The sequence below is a fragment of the Larimichthys crocea genome, chromosome IX (assembly GCF_000972845.2).
Source record: "Larimichthys crocea isolate SSNF chromosome IX, L_crocea_2.0, whole genome shotgun sequence".
NCBI classification, from domain to species: domain Eukaryota; kingdom Metazoa; phylum Chordata; class Actinopteri; family Sciaenidae; genus Larimichthys; species Larimichthys crocea.
In genome coordinates, this window is record NC_040019.1 from 3,379,544 (window position 1) to 3,393,247 (window position 13,704).

At 39.5% G+C, this 13,704-nt stretch overlaps 1 protein-coding gene across 1 annotated transcript in view; it reads right to left on the reverse strand.

Moving 5' to 3' along the window:
- Positions 1-7,328: 7,328 nt before the first annotated feature.
- The window catches only part of lamc3 (laminin, gamma 3), a 105,218-nt gene continuing 98,842 nt past the window's right edge, over positions 7,329-13,704 (reverse strand). The window contains exons 25-28 of the mRNA XM_019269141.2: positions 13,074-13,276; positions 12,640-12,780; positions 12,425-12,524; positions 7,329-11,894 (exon numbers count right to left, since the gene is read on the reverse strand). Coding sequence (XP_019124686.1) covers positions 11,632-11,894; positions 12,425-12,524; positions 12,640-12,780; positions 13,074-13,276 — 707 coding nt within the window. The 3' untranslated portion in view covers positions 7,329-11,631. The remainder of the gene's footprint in view (positions 11,895-12,424; positions 12,525-12,639; positions 12,781-13,073; positions 13,277-13,704) is intronic.

A 13,704-nucleotide genomic window follows, 5' to 3' on the forward strand; every position in this document is an offset into this window, starting at 1 on the left:
ATAATGAAATATACAAACAGTTCAATTCCTGTATTGTTTACACATTTGTTGCATTTTATATGCACTGTACAAGAGGGTTGTAGACATTGTAAACTTTGACATCACAATAAAATCCCTTTAGCACTAAAAGAAAAGGTCTTTTCCAGTGCAGGTGTATGCTTTGCTTCTTTAAAATGTACGCTTATTTGGAGATTAAATCGATTTAGTTGCTTATTTATAAACCCGGCCTTAACTTGGAGCTACCACTTGGGGGCAGCACAAACAAGTTGTAAGCAGTAAACACAGACATATTCCCACTTTTCACACATTTTCACAGTTGCTAACATCCACCAGAGACACAGCAACATTCATTTGCAGTCGGGTCAAATACAATATTCATGATCCTGTTTGCTTTGACACTGTTGAGAGTGGTGAGACTGAACCAAAACAGCTCAGCGGCGGGGGCCTTAAAACCACGACGACGAGCTAAAAGTGTCTGACACGCTTCATGGAGCTGATGCAAACTGCTGATTTGGGTATTATATTAATTACCTGTCTGTTTGTCACCATGAGCGACCCACACAAAATCATTTGATCTGCTAATATCAAATGATTGTTTATAGCAGATTTAACTGTTCTTTTTTTAATTCACCTATCTGTCAGAATATCAGAATAATAAAATATGTTCTTATATATTTGAATGACTAAAGTTTATTGCGGCCTCATGCTCGTCATATATAGAGCTGATGGAAGATCATTTCTGTCTCTCCCATGCACTGAATGATAAGTACTCGAAAATAAAGACAAAGACGCACAAAATCCTCAATCACAATGAAACACCGCTGCAAATATACCTATTAGTTGCATAAAGCACATAATGAACCCGTTGGGCTTTTGTCTTTTTAAGGCTCAGACTCTCACAGCTCTGCATGGGCTGTTTTTTCCTGAGAGGTGGAGTTATTGAGGCTATACAAGTTCCCTTGACAGCAATAGTCTAGCTAATAAACACTAGATAACGCAAACTGCACTCACCTGTCTAGGTGAAAAACAGCTTGGCTTCAGTTTTCATTGCTTCTGTCTCTCTCAGGTTTCTCTCCTTCTTCCAAAGTGTATTGTATTGTTTATGACCTGACTCAATCATTGCCAATTTGCAAGACGTACTGGAGATGTTTGGGGACTCAAAACCGAATACTGTTCCATCATATTTTGCATTACACGCCTGTCCTTGGAATGGTTTTCTGAACCTTTTCTAATGGTGTCTTACAGCCCAGAAAAACACACTGAGTTTGATATACATATATATCTTTTTTTTTTCCCCCAGAGCAAACTGTCCATATCTCAATACCATTTCTTTTGTCTTCATCATTCTTTTCTCAAAACAAAATTGGTGCAACTGAGAAAAATATTTGGGTGTATGAGCCTTAAACAAAGAATAATATCACGGTCATCATGGTTCAGCCTTCAGTACAGCATTGAATCAGCTCTCCTCGGGGTGTCTAATGACCTGCTGATGTCTGTAGATTCTGGTAATTTTGACCTCATTTTAGTTCAAAGGCCACGAGCTACAGCATACACTCGGGCCAGGCGAGTAAAACGGTTGCGTGAGTGGAGGGGGTTGCATTCTACAACGTCACCACTAGATGCACCACTAAATCCTACACACTCGTCCTTTAACTGTGACTTTTTATTGGCCGCCAAATCTCCAGAAAGGTATGAAAATCTGCCACAGAGTTTTTTGTCGGGCCCATCAGACGTGACATTTCTGCAGGCTTCAGCATGCGTGTTTCCACAAACTTCGTTAGCTTCCAGAGCTGCATCGCCGATCTATCGGCTGTGACTAAAAAAACAGACGTTTCTTCAAACTTCTCTGTCCTCAGTTGCCCTTTGCGTTGAGTTGTTGTATTTTTTCGCCATGATCAGTCTGATAGTGACGCTGAATATTATATTCTTTGAGCACCAAAAGAGTTGGCTCTTTCACGAACAGTGGCTGACTCTTGAACGTGTTGTGTCAACGAATGAATGACTCATCCAGTGGACTGGATTGGACCCATTGGTGTGCTGGTTTCGGCCCATGGCCCATATGTTTGAGACCGCTGCTCTATGTCAGCATGATGTTCTATTTGAGGACAGAGTATGTACCTCACATATCCTCAGCAATGTTTCACTGGCATTACTGCTGTAGAAAGACTTCCAAGCTATGCAACTTTGAATGGTAAAAAGTTCCTGTGGCTAAGATAAAGAGATCCCACTGTTTGTGGCTCTTTTTAGACTCCACTTTACTGCTGGGCCTCTGTCCTCAAATGTAGTTACCAATCGCCTGAATCCTCGTCCTGTCATGTTTGATCTAATCTTAGCATTTGACAAACTATGAACATTATTGGAAGTAGCAGTTTTTTTATTTTTTTTATCTCACGTCTATTGTTAAATTAAAATAATTGGATAGAGATCTGGAGACAGTTCTAAAAACATTCATGTCTCCTCTTCTTAGTTCTTGCAAATCTCTTTACGCAGGAGTCGGGCAATCAGACCTGTCTCTCCCGCCGTCCAATTTAATAACCCCCAGGCTCATGACTGGCACTAAGAAGAAGGAGTAAATCTCTGATACTGGTCTCTCTTCACTGGCTATGTGAAGTACATACATTAACTTTTTTAAGATTTTCTTTTTTTAGTTTGTTTTTTCAGATCACTTCATGGTTTCCTTCCTGACCTCATCTGTCCATATTCCTCTATTCTTTGGTTCATTTCATTTTAAAGTTTCTGTGTTCTCTCTGCATGTTGCATGGATTCAGAAAGAGACCGTGGAGCTTTTCTTTGTTTTGCAGCGCTTGTTGTCAAAGGTTGTAAGTTTTGCCACTGGAAAACTGAAATGGGGAATGATGAAAAACACATGATGCCTAAAACCAACCTCGGGAAGTTTAACAAAAACAACTTAAAAGTTGAATAAAACAAAATCAATCATGCGCTTTTCTCTTAAAGTACAGACTAATGACTGGCATTTTACCCTAACAGCCTCATTTAAACTCGTATCGTTTGCTCAGGTAAACATAAGGTGAGCTAAACAGCTTTGGCAGAATATACAATACCACAAAACAATAATTTAAGGTAGTTAAGTCACTGATAGCATCTGAATTTAGCTATGAACACACACTAGATAGATCCAAGTGCACAAACTTGAGTAGAATACAATGTGCTCACCCGTGATTGTGACCCTTCGAACAAATCACACAAATATATTCACTTTTAAGGTAAGCACCAAAAGTCATAATTGGACATAAAACATACGAATGCTGGAAAGAGAATAAAGCAGCTCTTTCACAGCAATTATAATGTGTAATATCAGGGTATTCATATCTGTAGCCAACATGTATAATTTGCTTTGGACTCCTAAGGTACCTTTCAACCTAAAAAGTGCCTTACTTAACGAATGAACATATCCATACATATAAAATATAATGAAAGGTGTAATCTTTCTCCAGCAGGTAACTACTGTGTTTCTAAGGCAACTTTAAACTTATTTCAGAGCGAAGACAATCCAGCAGAGAAGGCCGAACCATGACTTTTTAAAACAGCTGTGCAAACCTCTGAGATTTCCCAAACTTCCCAAAGTCACGATCACAAAAGCGAGTCTCTCCCAAGTGCATTAATATATTTGCATGACTGCTTTTACAAAAGAGGGAAAAAGAAATCGCCGTTTTTTGTTTTCTTTTCTCGTGACAGCCGTGATATCCTGTGCATTCAGCGAAGCCTACAGAGCCTACAGAGCTAAAAATAAAATAAATGTATCTGTAATACAGATGTAAACAAAGTGTCTATACTTTTGCTTTATCATGTGTAAATTATAGGAGATAATTAGTACGCACCAGTCAACCTGGGCCTTTTTCTTTTCTTTAAACTTTGATTTAAAAGCAGATCTATTTTCCAGCTGAGCTCTAGCCAAGAATAGCACAAAGGCATGCCAGGATACCATTCACATGACAACTTGACAGCTTGACTCTGAGAGAATTCTGGGACCTAGAAATGGTCTCAGGCCAGAACAGGTGGAGAAAATTTCATGTAATTGCTTTATAAGTGCATCATTAAATCATTAAAGAAAAAATCCAAATCTACTGTTTGATAGACACTTAAAAAAATTTATTCAAAGCAACACTTTATAATAATAATATGTAATAATTCTATAAAGACTTTTATGTTCTTAGAAACTGTTAATGCCTGCACCGCTAATGACTTCAAAGAACTTTTTCGTTTTATTTCGTCTTGATTTAGATTTTAAAGAGCTAATCTTAAAGCTGCACCTCAAGTTAGTGATCTCTAGAATTTCTAGAAGCAGACGTTTGGATATAAATGCAGAATCTGTTGGCAACGGTTTTAGTGTAAAAAAAAGTTCTGGTTTACTGACTATTTGTTGTCCATTTCTAGTTAGACTAGTCCTGAACAATCGTGTTTGAGCAGGCTTTGGATGAATGCAGGTAAACAGGAGGTGGAACACATTGGCCAATGTTTGGTGTATAGAAGAAGTAAACATCTGTTATCTGGATATCCATTGGCTACATCCTATGCCCTGAAAAGTCACCAGACTACACCTGATTGGATTCTGCGATTCGTGACTTTCGTGGGAACATATTGGAGTGTTTAACAGCCAGATATTTCCATCAGGAATTGGTGGAGACCAAAACAGAGCTAAAACAAAGCACCAATATCCACAAATAAATGATCATGTGTCTGTCTATTGGATGTGCAAGGAAACTGTATGCCAACAAATACAGCTTGTTTTGCTGCCCTGATGTGGCCATTAAATCAATTTAAGCAGGTTTAAGTGTATATGCAGAGCCAAGAACACGTCTTCAGTGTCAAACAGGGAAAATTACTCGTCAGCTTTCACATCCATCAGCCATGTTTACTTTGGGTAACTTCATTTTTTTTTCAGACTTAATTCTGGCACCATATGCAACTTGTTTACTAGACAAGATTTTGTTTTTAATATGCTAAACTATATCCTCTTTCATCTGCCAATTCTTTTTTTTAATAATTTGAAGACACACATACACATATCAGCTTGCAACATCACCGTAGCTTTCATAGTTCATTTGGGCTCTGTTAAAGCTTAACAATTCCCAACAGGACCCACAGTATGTTCTTTTTTTAATAGGAGATGCAAGAGGACTTCAGGCACGAGGTGTGACTGTAAATGAGGTTACTGTTGTTTCATCATGCAAAAAAAAAACCTTTTTTATAGTTTTAACACGAGTGATTCCACGCGTTGCAACGCAGGAAGCAGATCTGTTTTCAGTCGTGTCACGTCACAACAGTCTGACTCCATTAACACGATCATTAATGCATCAACCCGAATCATATTTAAAGGAATTATACTCGTCGTTTTGACAGTCTGTTTCCGTTTGATGAGCACACGTATTGATACGATGATTGAAACCTTTTGATGCATATTGTGTGCAGTGGGTGATTTACTGAATCATGTGTTGGGAACAGATGCTTTGCTGTATAAAAGCAGTATTTTTTATGATTTTTTTTTTCAGCATCACGGCAATAAAACAGTGTTGTGCGGCAGATAAAGTGCTGCGAGTATCACATCGCGTTTGAAACACGTTTCTGTATTTATGTACAAATCACAATGTACTGATGACAAGTGAAAAACATCTATTTGCATATGTTTACGTGATTTCAAAAAGGTGAGTCACAGACACAAGACAAATCCCTCTGCTGTTATTTGTGCAGGGCTTTTTGAACCTCTGGTCTGAGAGCCATTTGACATTTATCTTTTCCCTGGTTATGAGCCCGTCTAATCTTTACGCCATTCTCGAAGCAAATTTGCATTCGTATTCACAGTGGGATGGCTTGATACAAGAGCAAATAAAAAGGGATGAGGAAGAGAGCGGTTCTTGGTTTCAGATTTTCTGACAGTACGTGGGGAATGACATGATTTCTGGGTGGAAATATGAAGATATTTTGGTGGGGCACCAACATTTTTAGTTTCCTTTCGTGAACTCATTTGATGACTTGCTGTGAAGTGGGACAAGAGGCACAGTAGGGAGTGTGTCAGCAACTATCTTTGATGTTAAGGATTTGAACTTGTGTTGCCTGCGCAGATCATGTCAGGCACATGCGTTCTGTGCTATTTTTTTGTGGATTTTAAAACCATTAATTTGACATTGATGTGTTTTTTTTTTTCAGGAAGGAAAAATTCTAGTAATCTACCCTAAAGACTAAACACTGTTGGTGTGTGAAAGACGTCCTGCGTATGACTGCCAGTGTGCATCATGACACAAGGAGGGAGTTGTGAAGTTAGATGCATCCTATAGATGTCAGAGAGCGGCTGGTAATTACCTCCTCACCACTATCCAAACAGCATAGATGGTTCACTGCCAGTCTCTGTTTGGTTCTTGGCTTATTATCACTGAACCCACTCCAACATCGGGCAACAGTTCTTCTTGGATTAGAACAATTTCTTAACGTAACGCAGTATATAGAAACTTCTTTGGCCGAGAGAGGGACAAGAGTTATATTTCTGAAAACTTTGAAAGTCCAAATGATCGGGGATGGAGCGCTGTTCAGAAACGTTGTTTTTCTCCTCATCGCCATACTGTTATAGCAAGCGAATGGTTAACATTGCAGAGTTAAACTCGTACTTTGATCCAATCTGTTCGTAGATTTGTGCAAATTAATATGTCAAATGTTGGGGGCAACCATTTGAGTGTGAAGGCTGTGGCCTGGACTAAATGTTGACAGACACATGCTTGACTGAACAATGTGCAATAGGTGTATTAGTTCCAAGATGCTGATTGATCAGACGATTAATGCGCCCACCAATCTCCTTTTTTTAAAATAGGATTTTTTTGAAGCTCTAGCTGAAAAACTAGTAAACTTGTAAAAAAGCCGGTAAGTGCATGCACAGACACCTGCAGGTATCTGTTGAAAGACTGTTTTTCAGATACGACATTAAAAATATGCATTACAGAAAGAATAAATGAAATACTACATTTACATGTATATTGTGATTGTGAATTTCCACACATTTTTATTAAACAAAGCCACATGTAACCTTCCTTTTGAAAACAGCCTAGATAGATAGATAGATAGATAGATAGATAGATAGATAGATAGATAGATAGATAGATAGATAGATAGATAGATAGATAGATAGATAGATAGATAGATTTCTGTAAACATTCGGTGTCATGCAAAAATCATTTTTAGATTTGAGGAATTCCTCATCCTCAGCACTGCATGTGTAAATATGTGCCCATGTTTACAGCAGAATTATGGCGCAGACCTAATTAAAAGAAGACGAAGAAGAAAGGGAAAAAAGAACAAGACAGTTTAAAATTGGCAGCAAACAACAATAAAAAACACACATGCCAGATGGAAGAAGACTTGAGGGTGTCAAGTTTGACAAGTTGTCAAGTAACTGTTGAAAAAAAGTGGGAGCATACTAAAGCGAGTGTTCCCCTGACGCTCTCATTTCTCTTCTTGAACTTTTAACTTTTAACTGCAACAAATTCTCTTGTCAAATTTGCGCCATTCTCTGTGAGAAATGAAAAACACCGGGGAGCTCTTTGATTGTTTTTTATCACGAGAGACAAAAGCGTCTTTCTCTTCCAGTGTAAGTGTTTCTAACAAATGATTCGAGTTCCTCTTATCTTCAAAGAAATTTGCTCAAACCTTTTTCTTGTACCACAACAATCAGAGGTGGAATTTAACTTCTACTACTGCTACATTTGGTCCTATACTTCTTCTTTTTTTTTGTCTGAAGGGTTTAGTTACTTTTTAGAATTCAATTCCAGTCCAGTCAATTCATGTTTCACCAAATATAGTGATTTTAAATAATGATTTTACTGATAAACCGAAGGATTAAATGTTTCTCTCCAACTTCCTAAGCTCTAAACTGTTTAAAAAACCCTCTTGGTTTAGCTGGAAAACACATTTTTCACAGCTGTTCTGAACTCATGAAAAGTTGACTTTTTATAGGTGCGTCTTTGTCAACAGCAAAGCTAAAAATATATAATGTTCTTATGGAACATGATGCATTAGATGTTGCAGATTAAACCATCCAGCAGTATATAAAGTAGTTCAAATGAGGACAACCTTTCAACCGGAGCAGTAAAATGCAACATACATATTAATGCATCAGTAATATTCAGCTGAAAACATCATATCTAATAGTTCAACACAGACAGGGACCATTATTTTGCATAATAAGTACTTTTACTTTGGAGTACATTTTGATGATAACACTTTCACAAGTTCAGAATACTCCACCACTGGCAACAATACAATGGTTATGCTAAAAGCCTGTCCTTAATGTGTATTTGCTATTTCTTTACATTTAAGCTGTCTGGGAGGACGAGATAGTGAAAGTGTTCCTGACTTTGGATTCAAATCTGGCTCAAATTGTTTAAATCTGTCATAGATTTAATGGTCTTCTAAGGTGAGGGGAGCCAGTGGTGTTGTGCCCAGGGTGGTTTTTACGCAGCAAGGGTCAACCGGTTGATGAGATGCAGGTGGTAAGACGGAAACACGTGGAGGTCGGTACACTAGAAAGGAAAGAAGGTGAGGAGCCTCCACCGGACAGTACCTGACACTAAACAAAGAACTACCGTGACTAAAAACAGACTCAGTGAGTACAGCCTGACCATCATGGCTCCCTGAAGAGGAGTTCTTCGAGACAGAGCTGCACTTTCTAACAGAATGAACATAACTCTCAGCCTGTCCGGACAAAATATCTCACCAAACACTCTGAATGTGACAACATAACCAACATAAACAAAACACCGATCCTGTTTGGAAAGAACATCCAGAGTCTAGCAGCAGAGTACAGTCTTATATAGTCTTTAGCAGACTTTGAGGGATCCCAATGTGATTGTTGTTTCATCATTTCTTCATATCTTTTAAGTGTTTTATCTTATATAATGTACTTCAGTATAATTATGCCAATAAAGCCTCTTTGAACTGAATTGAATTACAGCCGTCCAGTCCAGCGGATAGAGCGTCCACTCCGTTATAAAAAGGAACATTGGCGTCGAGTGAAGGAAAGAACTGTGAAATGACACCCCTCCTGCGTAAATGCCATCGTCTCCCAACGTAAAAACCGTCGATGCACATTACTACACGCAGAAAACATTGTAAAGATGTGTCGCCTGCTGCTATTAATGTGCATACGAGCTCCTATGTGAAGTGTTTTTGAGGCCACCTCCGTTGGACTGATGCCTGCGGGCGTGAAATTACCAAAACTCTGAGCAATCCTAGGTAACATGCACGGATACACTTATATTGTCTTGGCTTTAAAGGTAGACGCCATCATAAAGAATGCTGCAATATTCACTACAATATGAAGCATGAATATTGTAATAAAGCACCTGATGACTTTAAGGACTCGGTTCTGAATCTGGATTACATTTTCATATGCTAATGACGTTCTATACTTAGCTGCTATAAACTGGGTAAAAAAAGTTTATCCACATAACAAAATTTGGAAGGTTTTATGTGTGATGTTTTACCAGAGCTTTGCTGATATCAAAGTTGTCGAATTGATTGTCTTGCTAGAGAGTTCGTCCAAGACTCTTTGTTTGTTTCTTTGATCGTACGGCGTATACGATACGGCGGCATTAGACGTGTCAATGAAAGAGAAAAAGAAGAAATCACATATACAGGATGTGCATATTTTATCGGTGGTGTGTCTGACTGCAAACGTGATAAAATATTCAAGCTCGACAATCAATGTGTGAATTGCAGCGTGTTGTTGCGTTTTAACTTTGCACTACTTCACATTATCACATTACAAAAAGAGAATCTGGATTTCACTGCACAGTGGAGTTAAACGTCCAATGTGTCCGATTTCTTATGTAAAACTATGTGCAGGAGCCAAAACGTGTTTGTTAAGATCATCTTGACTTCCGGTAAGTGGCAAAGGGGGGTGTGGTTGTGGTTTCACCTTATTTTTACCTGTGCAGTTGGACAAAGAGGGTGACATAGTCTCTGATATTTTTTGTTGAAGTTTGCGGTTACTTTTTAGTGAATAAACATCATATAACTGACAGGACGTGACTGTGGAATTTTGATTTGGACTTTAATCACCTGAATATAAGCGTTGTGTTTTTAATTTAATTTCAGAATTAGAAATATTTTGACATCTAAGGAAATTCTCGTTGAGAGTTTTGGTACTGTAGCATCACATTTAGTGCACACAGACACAGACTCTCCTTATTCAGGTGAAGAAATGCAAATAAATGTCCCAAAATATTAAATTAGTCCTTTAAGAAACTGTCCGCACAGCTACAATGTCGAATGAATTACAAACTACATTCCCTTTCATGTACAAAGTTACAAGGTGTTAAGGAGAACACCAGAATCTCTTTAAATTAAAGTTTATTTACGACACAAAGGGAATGTGCAGTGCAGGCGAGGTTAGCCAGTGACGGAGTGTCCGGTGTGGCGGTGACAGGAATCCAGGAGAGTGCAGTTGTGGGAGCAATAAAAAGCTGGACGTGACAATCGGTAAAGAGTTGCAGTGTAGTGCTTGTTACCGCTGGGGAGAAGGAGCGACCTGGAGTGCGGAAAGTTGAATCTTATGCAGCAGTTGGACGTGAATGAGGGAACAGGTGGTGAGGCAATCAGGCAGGTGAGAGGGAAATTGGAGGCCACGCCCAGCGAGACACACACAGAGAGATGAGACAGAAAAGAAGGAAGGAAGGAAAGATGAATGTCAAGGATTGAATACTTATTTTATTGTTCTTGTTATCTGAGAATTCCTTGAACCAACATCGACTACAAGTTAGAGACATTTCAGTATGAAAAATGACCCTTTCAAGTATACTTTAACGTGTAATGCTTTCTATGTGAGGCCCTTACATACTCGGTATATGGTTACAGATGTAGATGACTAATTCCGAACCCTGATCAGTTATTCAGCATTCATAAAAACAGAAATGCGTGTCTCTTACATCATTTTACTATCACTTCATGAGTCCTGATCAATAATAAGATAATTAACTTTTCCATTTTGGTCACCAGGAGTCAGACAGTGTGATCAACCATGATCCCCCCCACAAGACAAGGTACCATTTTGATAGCGACACTAGAGGGAAAGAAAAATGGGAGAAACCACGAAAACAAAAAAAAAAGAGGTAGGCAACGGTAAGGATCCCGAACACAGGTTGTGTGTGCTGTTGAAGCCTGACCTGAACTCCGCCGAGGCCACGAGGACTAATTGTTAATTAAGCCGGGCTGATGAAAAGGAGCTCGAGTGTAAATGAATGTGTCAGTCTGGAGGAGCACTCAGACACACCTTTTACCCCCGCAAAAAGGAAAATCAGCATTATTTTAAACTTGACAGTGCACTCCAGCAGTTTCAGAGCGGCTGGTTATTATTCACGGTGAAATTAAAGTTCTGATGTTGTGTGTGAAATAAAAAAACAAAAAGGAAAAAAGGAAGATTAGGTATAAATCATGAGAGACAGTGACTAAGTCTGCGGCTTTTTGGTGGAAATGTGTGTCACTGTATCGAGGCGGTGGAATAAATTGTACCTCGGGGAAAGAATATTAAATGCTGACTTTTTTTTTTTTGAAGCTGAATAAAAACACGAGCACAGTTCAGACCTTCAGCTGTCTAATCAATGACTTAATCACTGCCATGTACAGTGTCTAGCCTTTGCCTGCTCCTGTGGCCTGGGGACAGGACTCAGGCAGGTTTAAGGCAATGTCCCTGAGACTGTCTCTCTCCTCCCTGATCTCCTGTAAGTCCTGTTCAATGAGGGACATCCGGCTCTGTTGTTCCTTCGCGGCTGAATGCAGCTTCTGGATTTTGGAGCCCAGCGCCGGGCTCTCGACGCTGCCGCGGAGCATGCTCAGGCGACGCGCCGTCTCGCTCAAGATTCGGTCGAATCTCTCCAGCGGTACATTCCCATCTGGTGCGGACATGCAAGAGAGAGGACACAGATGGAGGAAGGGGAAAGCGACAGAAGTTTTAGTTCGTCACGCGCTTTGTAAATGGCAGCTTTATACATCGGTGATTCGAATGGTGGATCAGTCTGCATGATGACCTAATTACAGCCATTTGGTCATTATCTTCTCAAGCATGTTAACATGTTGACCACTAAGTGCCAGAATCTGGTTATTTCTAAATCTCTGTCTACTCTACCTTATACAGGAAATGGGTTTGAACGAATAAGTCAGAAACACACAGCTGAATTAATTTTAACACGCTGAAATATATACCCACAAAGAAAATACGACCGGGCCCAATGAACAGCAGTTATTCCTGCTTTACCATGGGGATAAAAATCTGGGAAATATTTCCACGTTAAATGAGGCATTAAAAGGCACAGAGCTCTTTAGCGATCTGACATTTAAGGTGTAATGAAGATTTATGAGTTTTATACATACGGAAGACTAAAAAGTAGCCACACTGAAAATCATCTATAAGCAAATGACTTACCAATCTTGCTGATTAGCTCAGTTAGTGTAAGAGAATAGGCCTTTAACTGGAGCTTGGCTGCTTCCATGTCTTCCTTTACTTTGACCAGGGACACCTCAGGCTGGAAACAGAAAGAAATACTCTAGATTCAAGTCTTTTAAGCTGCGTACAGAAAGTACAGATCAATGCGCATAGATTCTGCCGTTCAAACCCGTATACGTCTGTGTCAGGTATACCTCTGAGGTCATCTGGGAGTTTTTTGTGCGAGTTAGCCTCTCCTGCTTGTCCAGCTGCTGTAATGCAGAGTCTATATGGGAGCTGAGGTGAGCTGATGCAGTTCTGGTGTGCTTGGCCTGTGTCAGAATGGCTTTGGATTCCTGCACAGAAGGGAAACAGAAGCGAGGAAATACAAAATAAAACCAACTATCTAAGATTATTTAGAGAAAAAGAAGAGTTTACAGCCAGGTTAGGGCTTTTTGTGAATGTACTTTGGCACATGGTTGCGGATGATGGCACTAGATTAAAAGTTAGATTAAAGATCAGCAATGTTATTACAATTCATCCTTAGGGTTGACATGAATATATGTACCTGATTTCATGGCAACCTGTCCAAGAAACAAAACCTGCACCAATCCATACTAAAAATGGCACACCGGCTGCTTCCACACACCTTTGCCACAGCATGTGCCGTTTGTTCTGCCTCTTTGGTGATGTTGTTGGAGAGGCTGGAGTTTTCCAGAGCTGGCTTTAGTGTCTTCTCAATCTGTGAGACCTTTTTCCTGACATCAGCTAGAACCTTGTCCCCCAGGGGCTTTTCCTTCTTCATCACAGCCTTGGTCTGGACCTGCCGACGGGGCCACTCCATCGCCATATCTAAATGTAAGTAAGTATATCAGGTTGTAAGCTATGAATAAATATGCTGGCATTTCAATGTAAAGTTAAGAAAAATACATTAAAAGTTTGATTTATTGAGAGTTTAGTACTAAACTAAACTCATTTATCAGGACGTTGCTGGCGTGGTTTGAACAGATTTGACTTCCAGAGACCAAACAACCCACCGACTGTCGTCAGATACCGGCTCAAATGTTGCTAAATCGTTATCGGTGCATGGATTTATGACATTGCATATTTCCAGAGAGATCTGCCCACTTCAAAGCAGTGAGAGGAGCTCAGACGCAAACACAAACGCAGAAATCTTTCATACGCAACATCCAATACCGTTCTGTTTACGTAGGAGGCCATCATTCACGGTAAAAAGCCGAGTGAGAAAACAGGTTTTCAGGGCCTTTAAAGACAGATTC